Below are 18,948 nucleotides of genomic sequence, written 5' to 3' on the forward strand. Positions count from 1 at the left end.
TCTTTCACTTAATTTACCATCCATTTGTCTCAATTGCACACTGTTGTGAAATTAACCTCAGACAATTAGTTGCGACCTTTAACAGACTCCCAGTATGAGAATATGTTAAGAGAAGCTGAGCTCCACATATTCTTTTTTTTTTATATATTGCCCTTGAATGTATTAACATTCCATTTCTTTTTTGTTACAGATAACATCCACAAATGACAAAGAGGAGATAATTTATTTCCCAGAGAGCAATTCTTTGATACTGTCAGTTACGGACCTATCTTGAGTTAAAACAAAGAACACAAACACTAATGATGACACATATACAATAATCCCTGACAAGAAAGGGGAATTCCGGGGGAATTCAAGCACCCGGTTAGGGAGGGACAATTGCGTTAGAGAGCTTTGTAATTGCAACGTTCACATTCAAGCACATTGCATTGTCAAGCTTCATAATTTACTGAATAATGGACAGTCTGATTTTGTAGCTTAGCTCAGTTTGTAATGAACTTTGCCTGAGATATTCTCATACCTTGTATTTTAGAAAGCTTTCATGCCTCCTTTCATGGAACATAGATGCATTTTATTATACAACGAAAACAGTCTCTGTCTCTGTTTTTACTGATTTCAGTCAATCCAGTTTATTCGCAATGTGAAATGGGAATCCTATTATTAGGGGGGAGGAGTTTCTACAATCACCCAATAGGTCATATTCACGATGACGCTATTTTATTACTATGACCCAGACTACGACCAGAAACCTTCAGGGTTTTGCTTTCTGGTGCAAATTAGACCTTTAGTTTAAACTTCGCTGGGATTACCAAATTTATACAAATGAAAAGAATAGAATGACGTCATTGTGTAAATGAGCTATAACCTGTACATCAAAAGATAAGCACGGCGATCTGTCTAAGTTTTATTTAGCCAGGCTTAAATATCTGTAGATTCAAGGAACTAACCTGTGCGTTTAGGGCACGCCAGACTCTGATTTTGGCATGCCCCGCATGCCGCAGAATTTGGCATGCCCGGCATGCGAGAAAATTTGGCATACCCGGCATGCCGGAGATTTTGGCAAGTGAGGCATGCTAGGTATTAATTTCTTATTAGAGCCTAGGCTTCTCGTGGCGCTGGTAGGAAGGTCACGGAACCTCAAAATATGCTTACAGGGCATGGAAATTTCCGTTGCATGCCAATTTAAATGTAAAAACACTCTGAGGCCACCCCCTCTATTACCAGTGAGCGAATCATTGACGATAGGCATGGGAAAAATCCTAGCATGCTAACCAAAATTGAAAACGTAGCAGAAATGTCCTCAGTTGCCGAGTCATGCCCTAGGGGAGACTTTAAAATACAGAATTTCCTGACATGGATGAGGGAATTTTCCTTAAACAGCATGTGATCATGCCGGCTAGGGCGTATTTCCCCTTTTTACGGCTAGCTAGGCTCATATTTAGGCTCCATGTTCTAAATGATAAAAGTCCAAAAAAGTCCTCGAAATTTTAGTTTCCAAGCCGTTGTAAGTGAGTTTGTTTGTAATGTTCCGGCATTATCCGCCAACCGACCTTTTGACAGGAACAGTGGGGTATTAAAATGTTATAAACCATCCAGAACAGTTCATTTAGTTCAGGTGGTGGTATTAAGAAATCGATTGAGAAGATGATTAAACAAGTGTGTTTTAACACATTAAAAACGATATCTTTGCAATTGGTAGTACCATCATCAACTACACAAGTTTGACAGTCAACCACAGGAAGCAGAGGCGAAGCTGCCTTCAGGCCATTAAGCCCAGGCTTAACAGGTGAATATGAGGAAAAAATAAGTGAATATTATCACGTGTGCATAAAACATGAAGTTTTTATAACATTTACTTCTCGGTCCAGCTAAAAATATGAAAACCAAAAGTCTTCTGTCGGCGAAGAGAAACTAGCAGATTCTTCTGACAAGGGCTTGTTCAGACTCCTTTGACTGATCAGTTTTAGTTGTTACAAACTTCAGAACTTGTTGGCTACAGTTCTTTTTTTCGATAACCTTGTGACACTTCATTTTTATACAGCTATTTAGAGAAAGGTTGTCGAAAAAAATGTGCACGCGACAATCCCGAAAGGCATTGTGGGTGGTTTTGAGTTCTCTGTTTTTCAAAGAAATTTGAAAGAATTCGCACGAAAGGCCATGGAAATGTGTTTTCGAGTGCTAAAGGAAAGAAACAAAAGTAGGTTCGACAGCTACAGTCGTCAGGAAACAGTGTATTGATCATATCATTGTCATTTATGTAACAACCTAATTTTCAAAACTAATATGCTTTCGGCGAAAATGTAAAGAGAGCTTATGAATAGCGGAATATCCTGTCTATCCTGTTACCTAGCTAGGCCGTCTAGAGATCCTTATCCGCGCTGGTTCAAATCTCAACTTCTATGTTAGAATCTTAGTTCAGGGTCATTGTGTTGTAATCTCCAATCAATTCGAACTTTTAAATAAAACTTTGAAACACTGAACAAGATGCAATGCTCAGAGTCTTGTTAATCAAGCAGGCAACTGAATAATTTGAATGATTTGGCTCTTTTTTGCTAATTTCTAATAATTTTTGAAATAATTTTCATGGGGGCGTCTACAAGACAAAGAGTGTTTATTAGCGAGGGCGTCTAATGCAAACATAATATCATAGAGCGGCGCTTATTAAATGAGCCAAGAGGCGTTTGTTTGAAAGGGGTTGTCAGTTTAAATCATTAGATCATTTATGGTAACTCATCAATGCCTAAGTAAGCCTTTTGTAATTTGCTAGGAGAGACTCATTAGCATTGAACCTTCGAGTTATTTACTTTGTCTGACAGAAATTCTTTCTTAATTGCTCCTTTAAGCCCTTTAAAGGCTTGGGTTATCCAGTCGAAACAACACAAGGGGAGCAAAGAGAGAGAACAAAGTATTGGCTCCTAAACAAAATTTAAACAATAACAGGGAGCAAGGTACTAAAATTACAGTTTCAAAATCATGTTAGTTAGTCGATCTACCGGAAGGTGTTAATCGAAAATAATTGGCTAGACTTTTGCATCAATCAACTACGGATGTGATCGGAGGACAAATTAAAAAAGGCAATATACGTGCTAAACAGCAAAAGTTATACAACAGTAGGTGTCAATCTTAACAAATATACTTAAGAAAAACAAGGAGATATTCCATTCAATTGTTATTATTCGTATATCTTTGTTTCATTTAAAAATCATCAACTGCTCAAATTCGATCGATAAAAAGGAAAAAATAGTACGCTAGCTACAAACACCATAAAATTAATAAGGAGGATATATAATTAATGTCCTTTAATGCAGATCACGACCAAACGTATTTTCGATAGGTATTTTATTTTTTTCCCTAGAAAGTGTAATTTATTCACACAGGATATATATGTTTTATTACAACAAATTCATGACAAGAGAAGGTTTCTTTTGGTCACTATTTTAGACGTTGGAGTTGCAGCGTAAATTACATACTCAATTTATCACTAGTCGGTAGTTCTGTCTTTTCTCTATAAACTGTTTGAAACAGCTCCAAGACTGTTGAAAATGTAGTTGAAAATACGTGCTTAATGCAAATTTTACTAAACAGGTGTGTGAAATGTTATTTTCATTAGCGGAGAGTCTTGTGATCAAGGGCGAAGGAATTTTTTTCATCTACGAACACTAAAAATTTATCACTATTGTAGTTTTGTCTCTTCTTGGTAAACCGTTTAAAGCAGTTCCAAGACTGGATCGATCCATTCGCCATTCTCGAGTTTATGTTTGCTGCGTGCCTTCTGTACAACGCAGTATTCTCTGCGGCAATCAGTTAAGATTCAAACTTTTTAAACTTTAGTTTTTATGTCCCCTTGTGAAACCTGTGCACAATAATTGTTATTAAGACCTATACGGCCGTTCTTTCAAGCCGAACAGACTAATGAATATTGTAAAGCCATTGTGGTTGTATTTAGAAATCGATTGAGAAGATGTTTGAAAAGCAATATAAGTGGACATTTTAAACCGGTGTGATACATATTATTTGCATGTAGAAATACACCTATTAGGTATTTAAGCATAGGTGATCAAAATTTATCGAGCGCAAAAAGGTCTATAAAAACATTTCAAAGGGGTAATATCATTTAATTGATTGTGTGTGAAAGAAAACACCTTGCCGCTTAAACTTCCTGTTTAACTTTTTGGTTCATGTATTTTATTTTTATTTGCAATGCGCTTCTTTTAACGACGCAAAAATACTGTCAAACCTTGGTGTGGTGCTAAAATTTCAACAGTTGGATATTTGCAATTGTCCGTTATATTCGTTTCTTGTTTTTTCGGTTCTGCAGTAATTAACAGTTTGTGGTTGTACAGTTTGATATCGCCGTCTATGCTCCCAATAACGTTTCTTATGGTCCGTCCATGAGTTTTATTTACCACCCAACTTTTACAATATGTGGCATGTGCTGTCACTTTTCACAGTCATGGGAGACTTAAACACATTCTATTAATCCTCAGCAAGAGAGAATGAGCTAGATCATTCTCTCTTGTCCTCAGTTAAGTGCGCCAAAGGCAGTCGTGGTAATTTTTCATTCGCGAGTGTTCCACGTACCTCTAAATCTTTAAATATATTTAATCAAAAGCACATTTTTGCGACTTACGCCTGTAGAAAAGAACATTTCATAAGTCTTTAAGACCTTGTCGATAATTACTACTTAAAATACACTGATCGTCATGATACAGTTATTCGAGCGTGTTCCACGAACCTCTAACTCTTAACATCTTCAACCAAAAGCACATTTTTGCGACCTAAGCCTGTGCGAAAGAACATTTTATGAGTCTTTTAAGAGCTTTTCTGTAATTACTGCTAAACATAAAACAAATAATCGGGTTGATAGCACAGTACGCAGTAGCCATATAAATGGTGACTGCATTGTATATCCAGAAACTACACGAGAAATGCGTGGAACTGTCCTGATACTCTATGATTAAAACGTTGATAGAGTAAGGTAACCAGCAAAACACAAACACTATTACGGTAGCAATGGACATTTGAAGCACGTTTCTGTTTCTTCTGTGCCGCTGTTGTTGAGTGTTGGCGGACTGTTCACCTGGGTGTACCTGTGTCTTGAGCTTGATGAGAATGATGGAGTAAGGAATGACTAACAACAGCACAGGGATGTGTTTAAACAGAAGGTAGAAAGCTAGTAGGAAACTGGCATGGGACGATGACTCTCCGAATGCTTTCTTCCATTTCGTAACACACTCGGCTCCCTCCGGATTTTCAACGAGCTCGTTGGCGAACAAGTATGGCGAACCGACAGTTACGGCAACTATCCACGTGGTGAGAATGTAGAAGGGACACAGCTTGGATCTGATGAGTGGGGAACGGAGTGGAAACACCACGGCTCCAAATCGATCCACCGCTATCAGAATCAGATTCTGAATCGAAACGGCACAGGAAACGAAAGAAAAGAAACGGACAAGCTTACACAAGGCCTGGCCAAACTGACCACCAATAAGAAACAAGTTGGTGTGCAAGCTTGACAGAAACCAAGGTATCCAGAATATTGGAAACAGCAAATCAGATGAGGCCATGTTTGCGATGAAATAATTTATCGGTTTTTTTAAGTTCGGCATTTTATAAACGATCATAACAATGAGAGAATTGGCGGCCAGTGAAACGATGATTAGCAGACAGTAAGTAACAGTTCCTCCGATTTTTGACGCAGTGGAATTTAACTGAGCGAAGCAGCTCCAAGACTCGCTGGATCCGTTCGCCGTTGAGTTCATCTCAGCTTTGCAGCGTGTGTGCGGAATTTGACATATGCAATCAAGAGACTTTGAACTAATTTTCCGTATATTGCGCATCCTGTCTGATTCAGAACTTTTATTGACAATTGTAAGCCCCCTGCGAAGCCTCAATCAGAATACATAATTTGAAAAGTCAGGTGGCTATATTAAGAAATCGATTGAAAAGATAGGGCCTTTTTTCTCTAGCGAAAAATTTGTTGATATAAACAAATTTTCCCTCATCATTAACGCATAACAAAAAGGGAAGGTTTTTTGCGCTTTTTCAAATTTTGCCTGAGACGGGACAATTTTCAAAGGCGCCGCAGACAAAATTTGCCCTCGGAAAAAACTAGACAAAATGGATTAAATATACCAAAACGTGTTTTTCTTGTCAATTATTTGTTGTAAAGCCATTTTTCTTTCCATTAACAAATGCAAGTACTGTCAGATGTAAACTGTGTAATAAAAGTTAAAAAAATATCACCACAAAATTGTTGGTTTAGATGTTTCAATGACAATGCCTAATTTGTCTGCTAATGCAGATTAAGTGCCAATTTGAAAATACGCATATACGATCATAAACTGCATTATTTGGCAGTTAAATCCAGGAAGCAGGGGCATAGCTGCCTTTAAGACATTAAGCCCAGGTTAAACAGGAATTTGAGACAAAACTATGAATACATGTTATCAGTCGTGCTTAAAACATGCAGTTTTTATATCATTTACTTGCAAACGTTCTTCCTTAAAAAAAAAAAAAGACAAGGTGTGTTTCTTCAGTCTTTGACTACTTTTAATTGTTACAACCCTTAGTATTTATTGGCTACAATTCTTTCTCTCGATAATGCTGTGAAATTTTATCTTAACAATGACCTGAAAACTCCACCCGCCTAACTCATATCAATGCAACTATTAGCCGTCATGACGTGCTGCACCCGTCCGAAAAGAGTTACGCAATCGTTGATGATAGGGTGTGTCTTGATCTGGTTCTCGCATGCCACTTGTTTAGCACCAAAGTCAAACGGTTTGTACTACAGAACTTTCACATATATGCTTTCACATTCTATCAACGGATGAGCAAACTCGATGTGTACTTCCTCAACCACCTTTTGTGGTGCACAGGCGCGACGTCTGTTCCACGTTGGTCCATTCCACAGGTCACTTGTCTTCTGAGCAGCCTGGTTCGCGCACGTGTCAGCGTCCTCAAAGCATCAGTTCTGTCGCTGAGATATGCGGCACCAAGTCTTCATTTTTCAATCCGTGACGGCATTTCACCTGCTAATCTAGGAATTTTGTTTACTGCATATCCTGCCACCGATGTCCACTTCTTTACATTGCTGAAACTGAAGGAAGCCTCAGGAGTCGTTTTAGCGAACGTTTGCGAAGTATACGCAACAGCACCCCTGAGTTTTCTGTGGGGCAACATTTCAACTCCACCAGCCGCAGTATTCCCGATGCCCAGGTGCGTGGTGTGGGGATAGCTCTATGCAGTGGAGCCGACATCCAAAAGAAACAGCGTAAAATGAGGATTTTCTTGCGGCTAGGAACCGTTAAACCGAAAGGACGAAATATCGATTTTAGCTTTATTTGAACTAACATACATCGTGCGCGCGCTATTATTTACACGCGCTCGCGCCTCATTTTTATACCTATGACAATTGCGTTGCAGTACTAGTAACGGTTTTCTTGACACTGAATAAGGGTAATATACCCGAAACGTCGATCTGTTTTTTAAAATGGTATCACACTTTTTGACTTTTTAATGAATGGTATATTATCCTATCCGCGACCCGTAAACCAGCCACAGTAGATAATTTGTATTCAGTTAGTTTTTACAGTTATATCCCGGTGTGGTTGTTAATGGACGACACTTTTTTTTGCAGTAAAGAAAATATTGCTATTAAATATTTTCATAAATTATGCCTCACATTTGACCCAGTTTGCAGGTGCATGGCCCTTTGTTATCCCCAGGCTGTTCAAAACCTTTTTAACTGTTTACCGACAAATAATCGGTCTTCCTTTTCCTAGACGCGAGTCACAATAATGACAATATATTATTTCGACAGCGCTTGACTTACATGTTATCAAAAGCACTTTGCACTGGAAGACCTTATTTTGCTATTTACATGCATGTTTTAAATATAAGGATACTAATTTGCTAGAAACAAGTTTACACTGAAACATAGAACGGACTTGACATATTATAGAAGATCGACTCTAAATCCTAGAGATTATAGATCACTTTATTATTCATGCAAAATATTCCCCAATTCTGATTGGCTAAAAGCACATGCATAATTCACCATAACCAATTACTGATGACCAAATTTGGAAGAATTTTGTGTTTAACGAGGAAATGACGTCAAAAATGCAGCCCGCTCCAGGTGAAGCCACCTTTACCGAGAAGACCTGGGGACGAGGTTGAAATGTTTTGGTTGTAAAAAAAAATGGCGGACATCTCACTCGTTTCAAGAGTAAGAGCTACAGCTGGAACTAGGCGAAATAATAGCTAAAAACATGGCAAAAACATCAAGAACATAACTCGGAGGGCGACAACTGCTATTTGGAGAATATTTGCGGAGCTGGACAAACCTAAACGTAGGCGGGGCTGCGGGAGTGAGGGTGAAACACTCCCCAAGCTTGGCGGTGGACTTATCAGAAAAAGTGGGCAGAGAGAGCTGGAACATAGTCTTATGTTACTCTTTTGTAACTGAGGAATCTTTAAATCCTAATTTTTACGTATTATTTTGACATTATATTCCGCATTGTCTGCATTCAAAGAAAACAGAAAAGACTCGAATCTATATGGACAATCTCTAAACGCCATTCTGAGTTGGTAAGGGTTATAAAATATTCAAAATATCGGTTGACTTTCTATGTGCGACCACCTGTTATAAACGACCATGCTTTGGAATCTATTTTAAGTGCTACTTCCTGAGAGCGATCATCTCTTGAAAGTATTATTTTGTTTGAAACTCCTTTGTCTCTTACTTGTGGCAGCCCTGCGACTGGGCGCTAAGCATAAATGGCATAAAACAGTTGTTTTTCATCCGTTAGCAGCTGTTGCAGTCGGCAGTCGATAGCATCGCGAGCCGTTCCACTCAGTCCTTTGAAAAGGTTAACGCTCGGTAAAAAGTAGTGCGGTAGATCTTTTCGCTTCACACATTCTTGAACGTAGCTCAACATACCGAGAAATCTCTCCGCGAGTTGATCCGCGTGCCATTCTGGGTCTGTGGTGCGGTAGTGTAAAAAAGCCGTTTTAAGCAAATAGAAACGAAAACTGCGCAGCTTTTTGTCTGAGCTGAAAAAGAATTTGAGAATTTTTAGACATTCCAGTCGGCATGTGCTTGTTACAGACCGATCTAAACTGGAAACAATTTCTCTTTCTTTCAGTGAGAATGTTCTTCTCCACAAAATCGAGCGCTCTGAGGTATTTCCCAGTTCAAACTTCGTACACTCTTTGAACGCGCATGGCACATAGTGGCGATAATCTCCCGACTCATCCGGGAACCTTACACATGGAATTATCTGCCCGGTTACTGAGCCTCCTCTGTTAGTATCCCGGATGATGATCTCGATAGCTGAACCATTCTTATGAGTATAAACTCTGGATCCGTCCGAAGATCGCCTGGTTTTCTCCGTCCATTTCTGAGCTAGCCTGTCAAGCCAGACTTGCATTTTAGCTGGCTGCAAATAGCCATGTTTATCAGTTAGCCTTGCCAGCTTCGTATCGGCCTTATCTTTAACAAGTCTTATTTTTGAGTACAATTTCGGAACAACCTCGTGAAGCGTTACATCTTCAGAACCCGTTTTCAGCACCAACATTACGTCAATCTCATTACCTCGTTTGCTTTCCAGCCTCTCGTACATTGTACCTCCGTACTCCATACCACTGACCACACCTGTCTCTCGCTTACAATACTCCAGTAGTTTTTGAGTATGGCTGTACACAAGTTGTTTAGCCCACTGGATCTCGCTGGCAGGCAAACGGATTTTCTCTCGGTGATACTTTCGCAGGTTTGCTTGCAGTTCTTTTGGTCTTATTGGATTAGTTCTCAGTTCTGGCGCTGAAGCTACACTGTAAAGATAATCCGTGGAGGCGAACTGCGGGACACTGGATCTGAGTGAGGATGACGCCAGATCATCATTTGAAGATATGTCTTGATCTTTCCTAAAAACCAGAGGGCATGATGACAGGATTTTTGGCTGCCTTATACTAGTAGAACCTCGAAATTAAACTCAAAGCGAGGCGTCTTTTTCTGGGAAAGCGATGACATGTCCTTCGATTGCTCTGCCGCCATCTGGTATGATGAAAGTGACAGAGAGTAAAAACGTGCCAAACAAGTATTACAAGGGAGAGGTCGACAGTCTTCTCCCTTATACTACTTATTTTTCCAAGATGGTGGCCTGACGCGATTAAAGGAGGGGGAGGAGGAGGAAGAGGAGGAGAAAACAAACCTACTAACTATCCAAATGAGATTCTACCTGATTTCCATGGTGGATCCTTGGTTTCCCATTTCTATGAACAAGGCAAAGCATCACAGTAAGGAAAAACCTTTGGATGAGACAAAAATGGCAAAATTATTAGATCGGTTTGATAATATGTTGACTGGTATAACAGAATGGAGCAAAAGAGTTTACACCCCATCACTCTGCCATTATTTAGTCCAGAAATAGGAAAAATTTTCGTGCTTGAATCTTGGGACCACAGGCTGATTTTCAAGTCCCGAAATTGGGCAATACTGACAGGCTTTATAGCAGGTAAACGTATTTTAGCTGACTATATTCATCTATCTCTTTAATTTACTGGAGAAAAACATGAGTTGGGCCAGAATGATTTCATTTCAGATAGATTTAGTATAATAGTTCATTCATAAAATAAACTATCAATGACAAATGGAACGAAAAAAATTTTTTTCATTTGCGGATACGATAGGTTTTTGTTTGAGCACATCCTAGTAACAGAAACTCTATTTACTATTTATTCATTGAAGATTTCCTTTATTTTACGTTCAGTTTCGGTTCAGTTTGCTGTCATTAAGTGTTAAATTTTTCAACGGCCGCTTACGCAAGAGTAGACTAGACTAAACTCTTTAGATCATGATAATCAAATCGTCTGTCAATTTTTTTTTACCACTGAACAGCAGTTTGTAATTAAGCCTTGCCACACGCTGTAATAACTTTTTTGCAACTTTTGCTTTTTGTTAACGCCTGCTTACCAACGACCTCTTTTTCACTACGAACCAATGAGCTCTTTTCGATTACGAGTGCGAGTTCGGGAACGAAAATATGAGAAAGAACTCGTACTCCTTTTCGTTCACAAGATTCTTCATCAGCGTCGTGGGTGATAATGTATATCCCTTGGCTATGAGAAATGAATCACGCATTCACGCGGGTTTTTCAGGAGTGCAGCCATAGTTGTTGATGCTCGCAAACGCAGTTTTTGTTATTCAAATATGCCAACCATTGAACTTCAAGACCCAATAAACCGGAAAATAACCCCAGTCGATACATTTAAAAATATCAACAGCTGACGTAACATGACCAACATGCACATGATCTCCATTCGCTGACTCTATGTAGAAAAGAAAGTTGCAATAGATATGACAGGAATAGGTTAACGATGCTTATATTATAACCGCAAATAATAACCAGTGAAGCTATTCTGTGCCTTACATTAATTTGCATTTTGCTTTCTAAGAATCCGGTTAATAGGAAGTTTGACGTTTGCGAGGAATGATCGCACGCCTCTTTATTCGGAAACGGCGAGTCGGACACAAAAATTATCGGACGACTTATTCGCCTTACGGAATACGCTACACGGTCTGATATTGACGATTTCACCAAAAACACCTGTACTATCGTAGAATATTAGCCTATTAAATTTTGCCCGACTCGTATTACGGCAGTCCGGGTCGATCGCAAATTACATAGAGCTCTCAAGATACCTATATCAAAGTTAAAAACCTTTAAATTAACGAAAAATAGTCATACAGCGGGAAAGAAAATTGAAACAGAGTTTACATTACCTACCTCTTAGTTAGATATTAACCTTATTAACTTCGAAGGCCGACTAAATTGTTGTTTACCAGCCGCACTTCGCTAGACTCCCATGATACTGTGCAAGACGTGCAACACTCGGCCCGAATAGGCTTGGCTGCTAAGCTCAAGTGAACACATTTCCAAGGCGAATTGCAGCAGAAATTGGCTCTGTTTTCCACTTTTGAAGCGATGAGTTCTTCTGGAAAGGACGTTAAAGTTCGGAAAGATCCTTGGGCAAGATTTGAAGCGTGGAGATATCATCCAGCGATTAACAAGCACGCAAACATTCGCAATCTTATTCCTGGGTTTTGGTTCGGAGTTGGTGCTTTCGTCATTGCGATTGGGATAGAAAAACTGTTGGGGAAGCCAGATGATCATGGGGGACATCATTGATAACAGTACGGTAGAAAATTACAGCCTCTCGGAACTCTAAAGACACGTTGTTTTGCTGTGGATTGTGTACAAAGAACCTTGGGAAGTTTTCCACACGTCCTATAAACTTGCATGAATAATTGCCTTGCCGCATACATTGTTCTATCACAAGTGGGAACTTAATATCATCATGGAAAACGAGAGTTGAACAACTTTTTGGAGCGTAATTTCCCATTTCTAGTAAATGTAAATTCAACAAAATGCATGTAAAAGATTATCTGATGTGGAAGTTTGGATCTGTTATTCAAAAGCTATTATTTTCATGTGAATACAGTCAGTAAAATTTGACGATGTATTTTGTGTTAAGTGTAGGATTAAATGGGGATGATTGTTAATAATAGTTGTGCATATGTCATTGGCTTGTCCCAGGGGTTTGGCCCTTAGGCTAACCAGAGGAATTGTGAAATGGGTACAGCAAAATTGACAATTTTCCCATGTGGGGGAATTCAACCAGACAAAATCCCTAGGGATAAATGCTTCTTAGTGAGAAAAATCACCCTGATATACCCATCATTTAACTGGGATTCACTTGATTGAGGGGGCTTTTTTGGTAGCCTGAGAACATAGTGGGATTTGTCATACAAGACTAAAAACAAAGACCTCAGAAGCAACCAGAGAATGAATTTGGCTGTAAAGCTGCAAGAAAAATGGAAAAAAAATCCCTTGTCTCTCTGCCGAGAGAAAGCGCTCTGCAATCTCATCCCTCTAGCTACCCAGGCTATGATTAGTAGTTTTACTCATTTAATTTCTTTATCGAAAAAATCATCACAATGAAAGGACATGTTAAAATGATTCAGATTCATGGATGCATTCATGGATACATGGAAGTCAGGGACTACTTTCTCACTGTTGTTTATGAGAGTTATCATGAGAAGTCATTCTTGGAGGATAAGAGGGATGCCAGACAGAGAAGCAGAAATTAAAAAGCTATAGAAATTCTCTCCCTTTATTGGTGACAATGAGGGACCTTGAGTTAGTGTCCTCATTGGTGAGGGTCCATAATAGCGGGGGCTTATTTCAGTCAAATGTCTGTAACTTATCTTGGGATTTAGCAAACATAAGCTAAGCAAGTTTCACTTTCCTGGTTTGCAGTTAGGTGTATGGTAGTACAATATAGTCAATCGAAGAAATCATTCATTTGCCTTTGTGTGCTCCCCCCCCCCCCTTCCCCCCATCCCTGAAGTGTAAACAAATGTTGTCTACTTAACAGATTGACATTATCAAAGTCTTCACAAACTAGGGGGTACAAAGATTTTAGGTCGCTCATTGTATTCGAAAAGCAGAGGGTTTTGGGTCCAGAGGACCCATTGGACTGGTCTCTGTATCTTAAAACCAGAAATATTTCACCTAGCTGCAGAGAAATCATTGTTTCAGAGCTCTTGGAGAGGAATTTTTATTTCCAACTTTTATGCATGCACGTTTTGACTTTTTGGAGCAAATAATGGTGGGGGGGGGGCACCCCCCTGGCCCCTCCCCATGATAAAGCCCTGCAAAGGCAGAGATTATCAAAGTAGAAGCACTCCAATATGAGATCATTTACAATGATCAGTAATTTTCACCGTTTACCAATGTTGCATGGGAAATTTGTTACCAGTATTACTGTTTCTGCTGCATGATATCATTGTCAGCTGGGACAATAATATTCATTGTAATTTTATGTATCATTGTCAAGGAAAATAAGGAAAATTACAAGCCAAATGTAATACCAAAGAAACGTTGTCAGGGCAGATGAGTTATTTTAAATGAGGCTCAGTGGAAGAATCAGATGAAACTATTGCATTGTCCTGAAAGAGTATTAATGATAAGATAATAATTATTGCTGTAATACTCTTTTCTAAGATAGCACAATAAATTAAGACTAGCCTGCAAGGGAGACACTTGGGAAATATACATTCGGGCACAAATAAGCCACAACAGAGGAGGACTCAGGGGAGCAGAGAGGAAGCAACCGCCTGAGAGGACTTCAAAATCGTTTCCTACCCCCATCAAATAGCACACCTCCTATTACCTGTCAAAAAGATGATTTTCCTGTTGTTTTGATGTTAAAGCAAAAATGGAGAGGTCTGCAAGCTGGCTTACCTCAGTGAGGATTATGGGAAAATTATGACTACGACGAAATATCTTTATTCGTAAGCAAATCACTTCAATGTATATGAAGCGTGTGGAAAAGTAAGTTGCTAAATTATCAATCATTTAGACGGTGTTTCATCACAAGATCAAACACTGAGAAAGGAGTTAAAAATATGATGCGCAGTGGAGTGGTTCTTACAAGTATGTTCTAAGCTTTAACGTGTTACCTGGTCCAAGAGGGGTTCCTTGGTTTTTCCTCTTTGTTTTTTAATATCTTTATCCCTTGAATACCTCTTGTAAATTAAAACAAAGAAGAGCTTTTACTTTTTTCACTTTTCAATCTTGTGACCTTTTTTGCATTTTCACTCCCATAGGTGCAACTCATATTTAATTATTATTGGTTTCAGTTGTTTTTTCTTAAATCTGAGTAAATCAACAAAAAAAGAGAACTTTTTCATTTCATTTTTGTACCAGTTTTCAAATTTGTTTAAATTTACCTTAAAAACAAAGGTTACTGTTACACTGAGAGAGTAATAATTAAACATCAGCTCTTCTCTTCACCTTGGCTGACATACTGTGACAAATTCTCAGCTAGGTTAGTTTGGTTTTGCCCAAGAAGGGTTGTAAGTCTTCTAGAAGGCTCAGATAACATATGTAGTAGCTGGCCATGAAGCTCTGTTAATGATGGCAACTTAGAATAATCCATCACGGACTTTCTTGACAATAGCTGATTATCAATTTTACCTCCTAATAACTCCACTTTAGGCTGTTTCTTCACTGCTGACAGCAATAGCTTCACCTTAGCTTCTTTAGAGTAAGTGACAAATGTAGATGCCAAAAATAATGGAGTTATTTCACAGTACTTTGTATTTTCTAAAGCCTTGCATGAAACTCTGTTGGGGAACATCTTGACCGTTATTTCATCTTTACCAAGATTGAAGCGTAATTCTTCCCATTCTTGAGTATTCAAATCACTGAAGTGACATACAACAACCATGTTATTGGAATCAAACACTTCCCTGACTTGATCAGCTATCATGAGCTTTCTCGGATTTGGCTAAAGAGAAAAAAATGTGGGCTTTTAGAAGTGTTCTAGGTAAGGAAAAGCTTCCTATTGTTCTGTTGGACTGAAGAGCAGCAGAGAAATGTAAGTGATAATGGGCTGAAGATGGCATCAATAGTAAAAGGACACAGTTGAACAAGATGTAAAGTGTATAAAGCTAAAGTTTATATAATGCATCGCTTGCATCAAACAGGTTCAAATGAAAACTACACAGAATGGAACCCCATTAGAGTGTGACTACCTGAACCAGGCCACTTGGAAGAAGATTGTCCAATCACAACAATTTCTGAAAACAAAAGATTCTCAAGTTTTTTTGCAAACGGACCAAAAACATTCATAAATTTGACAGCTGTTTCCCGAGAGGTCAGGTAAGTTCAAACAGTTTTAAAGTTTTCAATGGATGTGTAGTTTAATGCATATAGTTTTGCAAAAAACTTGAGAGTCTTCTGTTTTCAGAAATCGTTGTAAGAGAATAAGTAAGCATCAAGAGATTGAAAAAGAAAAGAATGTATTTCCTATTACAAACATGCTTTATTAACAAAGATTTAGAAAAGCCTAAGAGTGGAACTCCCTTAAAATACATGCACCACCCATTCACCTGAAACAAAAAATAATCTTTAAACCACAGCAAAGAAATTCACAAATCAAATTTCCTACTATTTCTTCCAATGCAATAAAAATCAGAGGCTTGAGCCCACGATTCAACAAAATATTGAGTGGGCAATAAAAAAACACATGGAATGGACCTGGTCTGTTAACACCATCAAGTGCTACTGCTTAGCTTATGTTATACAGAATAGGTCAAAATTAAATTCATGTTAAAATTAATTTATTTTTTCAACCTGAATTGAAATTATGATTATTCATGAAGGGCTAAAAGACAAGGAAAAATGAGAATCAACTGAAATTTAATAACCTCAAATCAATTTTGACCTACAATGCATATGTTGTAGCTAATTTTTTTTATCCCAGGTAATTTTTATTTTTTCTTTGTTCCAACTTCATTAGCATACAATAATTACCTGGGATAAAAAAATTAACTACAACACATACACCACCATTTTGACAGCTATTAAGTGGTTATTGATGGTGTATTTAATGTAATACATTGCAATATAAAGAAATATTCAGCATATCTTCCTCTTTATGTATGGGTAAGTCTGACATTTCACATTGGTTTACATGTGGTGGTAAACATGGATGGGCTAAATAGTCACATGATAACCGAAATTCTTACCCATGGTGAGCATCAACATGTGCCTTTGGCATGCAGAGCTTTGCTAGTAAGGTTCTGCCCCATAAAAATATTAAATAATTTAATGTAGGTGGGGTACAGTGAAGGACATGAGGTACGACATTTTCACACATTGTACTTTACCCTTTAAGTCCCAATAGTGATCAACATCAATTTTCTCCTAACGACATCCAAACATTATCAAGAGATAAGGTTAGGAGAATTAATAAAAATAATGATCACCACAGAGAAAGCGCCTTGATCTTTTATCAAATTCTCTCAACTAATTCTTTAAGAAAATGTATAGAGACCAGTATGGAGAATTTGTATGTGAATCTTGGCACTTAAAGGGTTAAGATAGCCCAAGCCCTAGCCTGATAAATCAGCCAACATTTTATGGTGACACCACATCGCAAAGCAGCAGCTGTTATCTCAGGCTACCCAAGACCACAGATGAAGAAAATTTTCACAATGATGAGCAAAACTAAAAATGCAGGGTCACTTATTTTCATACCACTTGACAACAAAAGCATTTATTCCCCACTCCAGAAACTATAAAGGGGAATGGGTACAAGCTTTTGGTGCAGAGATTTCTGGGATCATTTGAATGGACAAGCATTAGCTATGATTGGTTGATGGTATCCAAGGCAACCATTAATCCATCATAAGTAATCCTTGTCCACCCAAAACTTACCCATTCCCCTGATTTGTGGAGGTTTTTTTTGTGGAGTGTGTGGACTCACTCAGTCCACAATCATTTGCGGAGTGAGGAATTAGGGCTCGTTCCTTAAGGCCTTCTAAAATGAAAATGATTGTATTATTATTCCCAGTTTTGTGTCCCTTGGGCTTATTCATACTTAAGCTTTATACCCTGAGAGTCTCAGACTGTGACTGGTATGTGTTTCAGTGACCCATATCGTAAACTTTTCTTGTGCACTCACTTGCTGGACCTTTACCAGGCAGAAAGATACCCATAATTATTATATGCCAACTTCCCAGATTATCCGGAAGTCTCCCATATAGGGCACTGATCTCCCACTCTCCCATACAGGTCACCAAATGCCCCAGATAAAATGGACTTCAGAGATTTTCTGCCCTTAAGTTTGCAATTTAGCCCCATTTTTTTCTCAAAATTTGAACTTTTTTTATTCATTGTACAGTTTCTGGGACATTTTTGCACATATCTACTCACTGAGAAAGATTACTTTGTCATTAATTTTATACAATGGTGAAAGTGAATTTTGATAGCATGTACGTATACCTCATGTAAGACTTCATATAATGTCCTTAACCATGGCAGCTGGCTCAATTAGTGGGGGGAGGAGTGTGGGTGGTGGGGCTGTTAGACATTTGGGGGGGGGGGGGGGAAGTGCAAAATAGAGAGTCTTCAGATTTTAGATCACTGGAGGTTGGCATCTCTGAAAAAGCGTCTCAGTGCTGTTAACTCTCCCAGATAATCTGAGAGACTCCAGATTTTGGACTGTATCTCCCAGTCTCCAGATTAGAGTCTGATATCTCCCGGATAATCACCCAAAGTTGTTGTTTCTTGTAGCCTCAACTTTCTGACCATAAAATTTCAAATATTTTTTGTTGTTTAAGCTACTGTTAACATGGAATGTTTCCCCATGGTATGCCACTGTATTTTAAGCAATAATGTGGCTAAATATGAACTGTTTATGTGCTATATAAATCAATCGGAATCAACAAGCATTTTTGGCACAAATGACGTCATTTGCCGTGCGATATGATGTCATCTATTATTTCTTCCCTATCAGTTATCAATATTTGATGATGTGGGGGATTGACAGCCCTGGTGTCTACCTGTAATCCTCAAGATTTGGGGTTTGGTATAGGTGGTTTTCACGTTACGTCATCGCCGCCATGCTGGTGGACGGTAAACAAAACATCGCTCATTAGCTAGTTTTGTTTGTCCACCAGCATTTGTTCATTTCACCATTGTTATTTGTGTCTCCCGAGACTGCATGAAAACCACCTATAGGGCTTACAAACCTTCTCTGTAAAAAACGTTTTGAAAGTCATTCAGAGTAAGATTTTTCAATGAAACATACATTCCACAAGAAGGAAAAAGAAATTTTGGTCAGAACACGTGCGAAGTGCAAATTTGTATGGAGAACTTTAGACCTACCTTCACTTCTCTCCTCTTATTTCTTCCAGCCTTACAGCTCCTAGCCATCTTGGATATATTTCGAGTTAATTCTACCCTAGCAGTGGAGACTAAAAATGGTACAGCAAGAAAGTTAGTTTTAGCGGTTCGAATACAAGCGAGCGCCATCTTGGAAGTCTTTGTAGACGACGGCGAGAGCCTGGGCAGAAATAAGGCACCAGTC

The 18,948-nt window shown here is 38.6% G+C and overlaps 3 protein-coding genes across 4 annotated transcripts; all 3 read right to left on the reverse strand.

Moving 5' to 3' along the window:
- Positions 1-3,327: 3,327 nt before the first annotated feature.
- LOC140924457 (RYamide receptor-like) lies at positions 3,328-6,182 on the reverse strand. The gene has a single exon (XM_073374487.1). It carries the CDS (start codon positions 5,838-5,840, stop codon positions 4,779-4,781), a length of 1,062 nt encoding a protein of 353 aa, XP_073230588.1. The 5' UTR covers positions 5,841-6,182; the 3' UTR covers positions 3,328-4,778.
- A 2,349-nt stretch (positions 6,183-8,531) lies between these two features.
- On the reverse strand, positions 8,532-11,891 carry LOC140924428 (cyclic GMP-AMP synthase-like). 2 transcript variants are annotated; one of them, XM_073374459.1, is made up of 3 exons: positions 11,793-11,891; positions 10,245-10,314; positions 8,532-9,930 (listed from the first exon to the last, which is right to left on the reverse strand). In XM_073374459.1, the coding sequence occupies exons 2-3, from the start codon at positions 10,274-10,276 to the stop codon at positions 8,775-8,777; spliced, it is 1,188 nt and encodes a 395-aa protein (XP_073230560.1). In that variant the 5' UTR covers positions 10,277-10,314; positions 11,793-11,891; the 3' UTR covers positions 8,532-8,774. The 2 variants fall into 2 exon arrangements, with proteins under 2 accessions (XP_073230560.1, XP_073230561.1); XM_073374460.1 differs by having other exon boundaries at positions 11,812-11,866.
- A 2,274-nt stretch (positions 11,892-14,165) lies between these two features.
- Positions 14,166-18,903, reverse strand: LOC140924440 (large ribosomal subunit protein uL10m-like). The gene is made up of 2 exons (XM_073374472.1): positions 18,747-18,903; positions 14,166-15,360 (listed from the first exon to the last, which is right to left on the reverse strand). Exons 1-2 carry the CDS (start codon positions 18,891-18,893, stop codon positions 14,848-14,850), a joined length of 660 nt encoding a protein of 219 aa, XP_073230573.1. The 5' UTR covers positions 18,894-18,903; the 3' UTR covers positions 14,166-14,847.
- Between the last annotated feature and the right edge of the window lie 45 nt (positions 18,904-18,948).

The sequence above is a fragment of the Porites lutea genome, chromosome 14 (genome assembly GCF_958299795.1).
Source record: "Porites lutea chromosome 14, jaPorLute2.1, whole genome shotgun sequence".
NCBI classification, from domain to species: Eukaryota; Metazoa; Cnidaria; class Anthozoa; order Scleractinia; family Poritidae; genus Porites; species Porites lutea.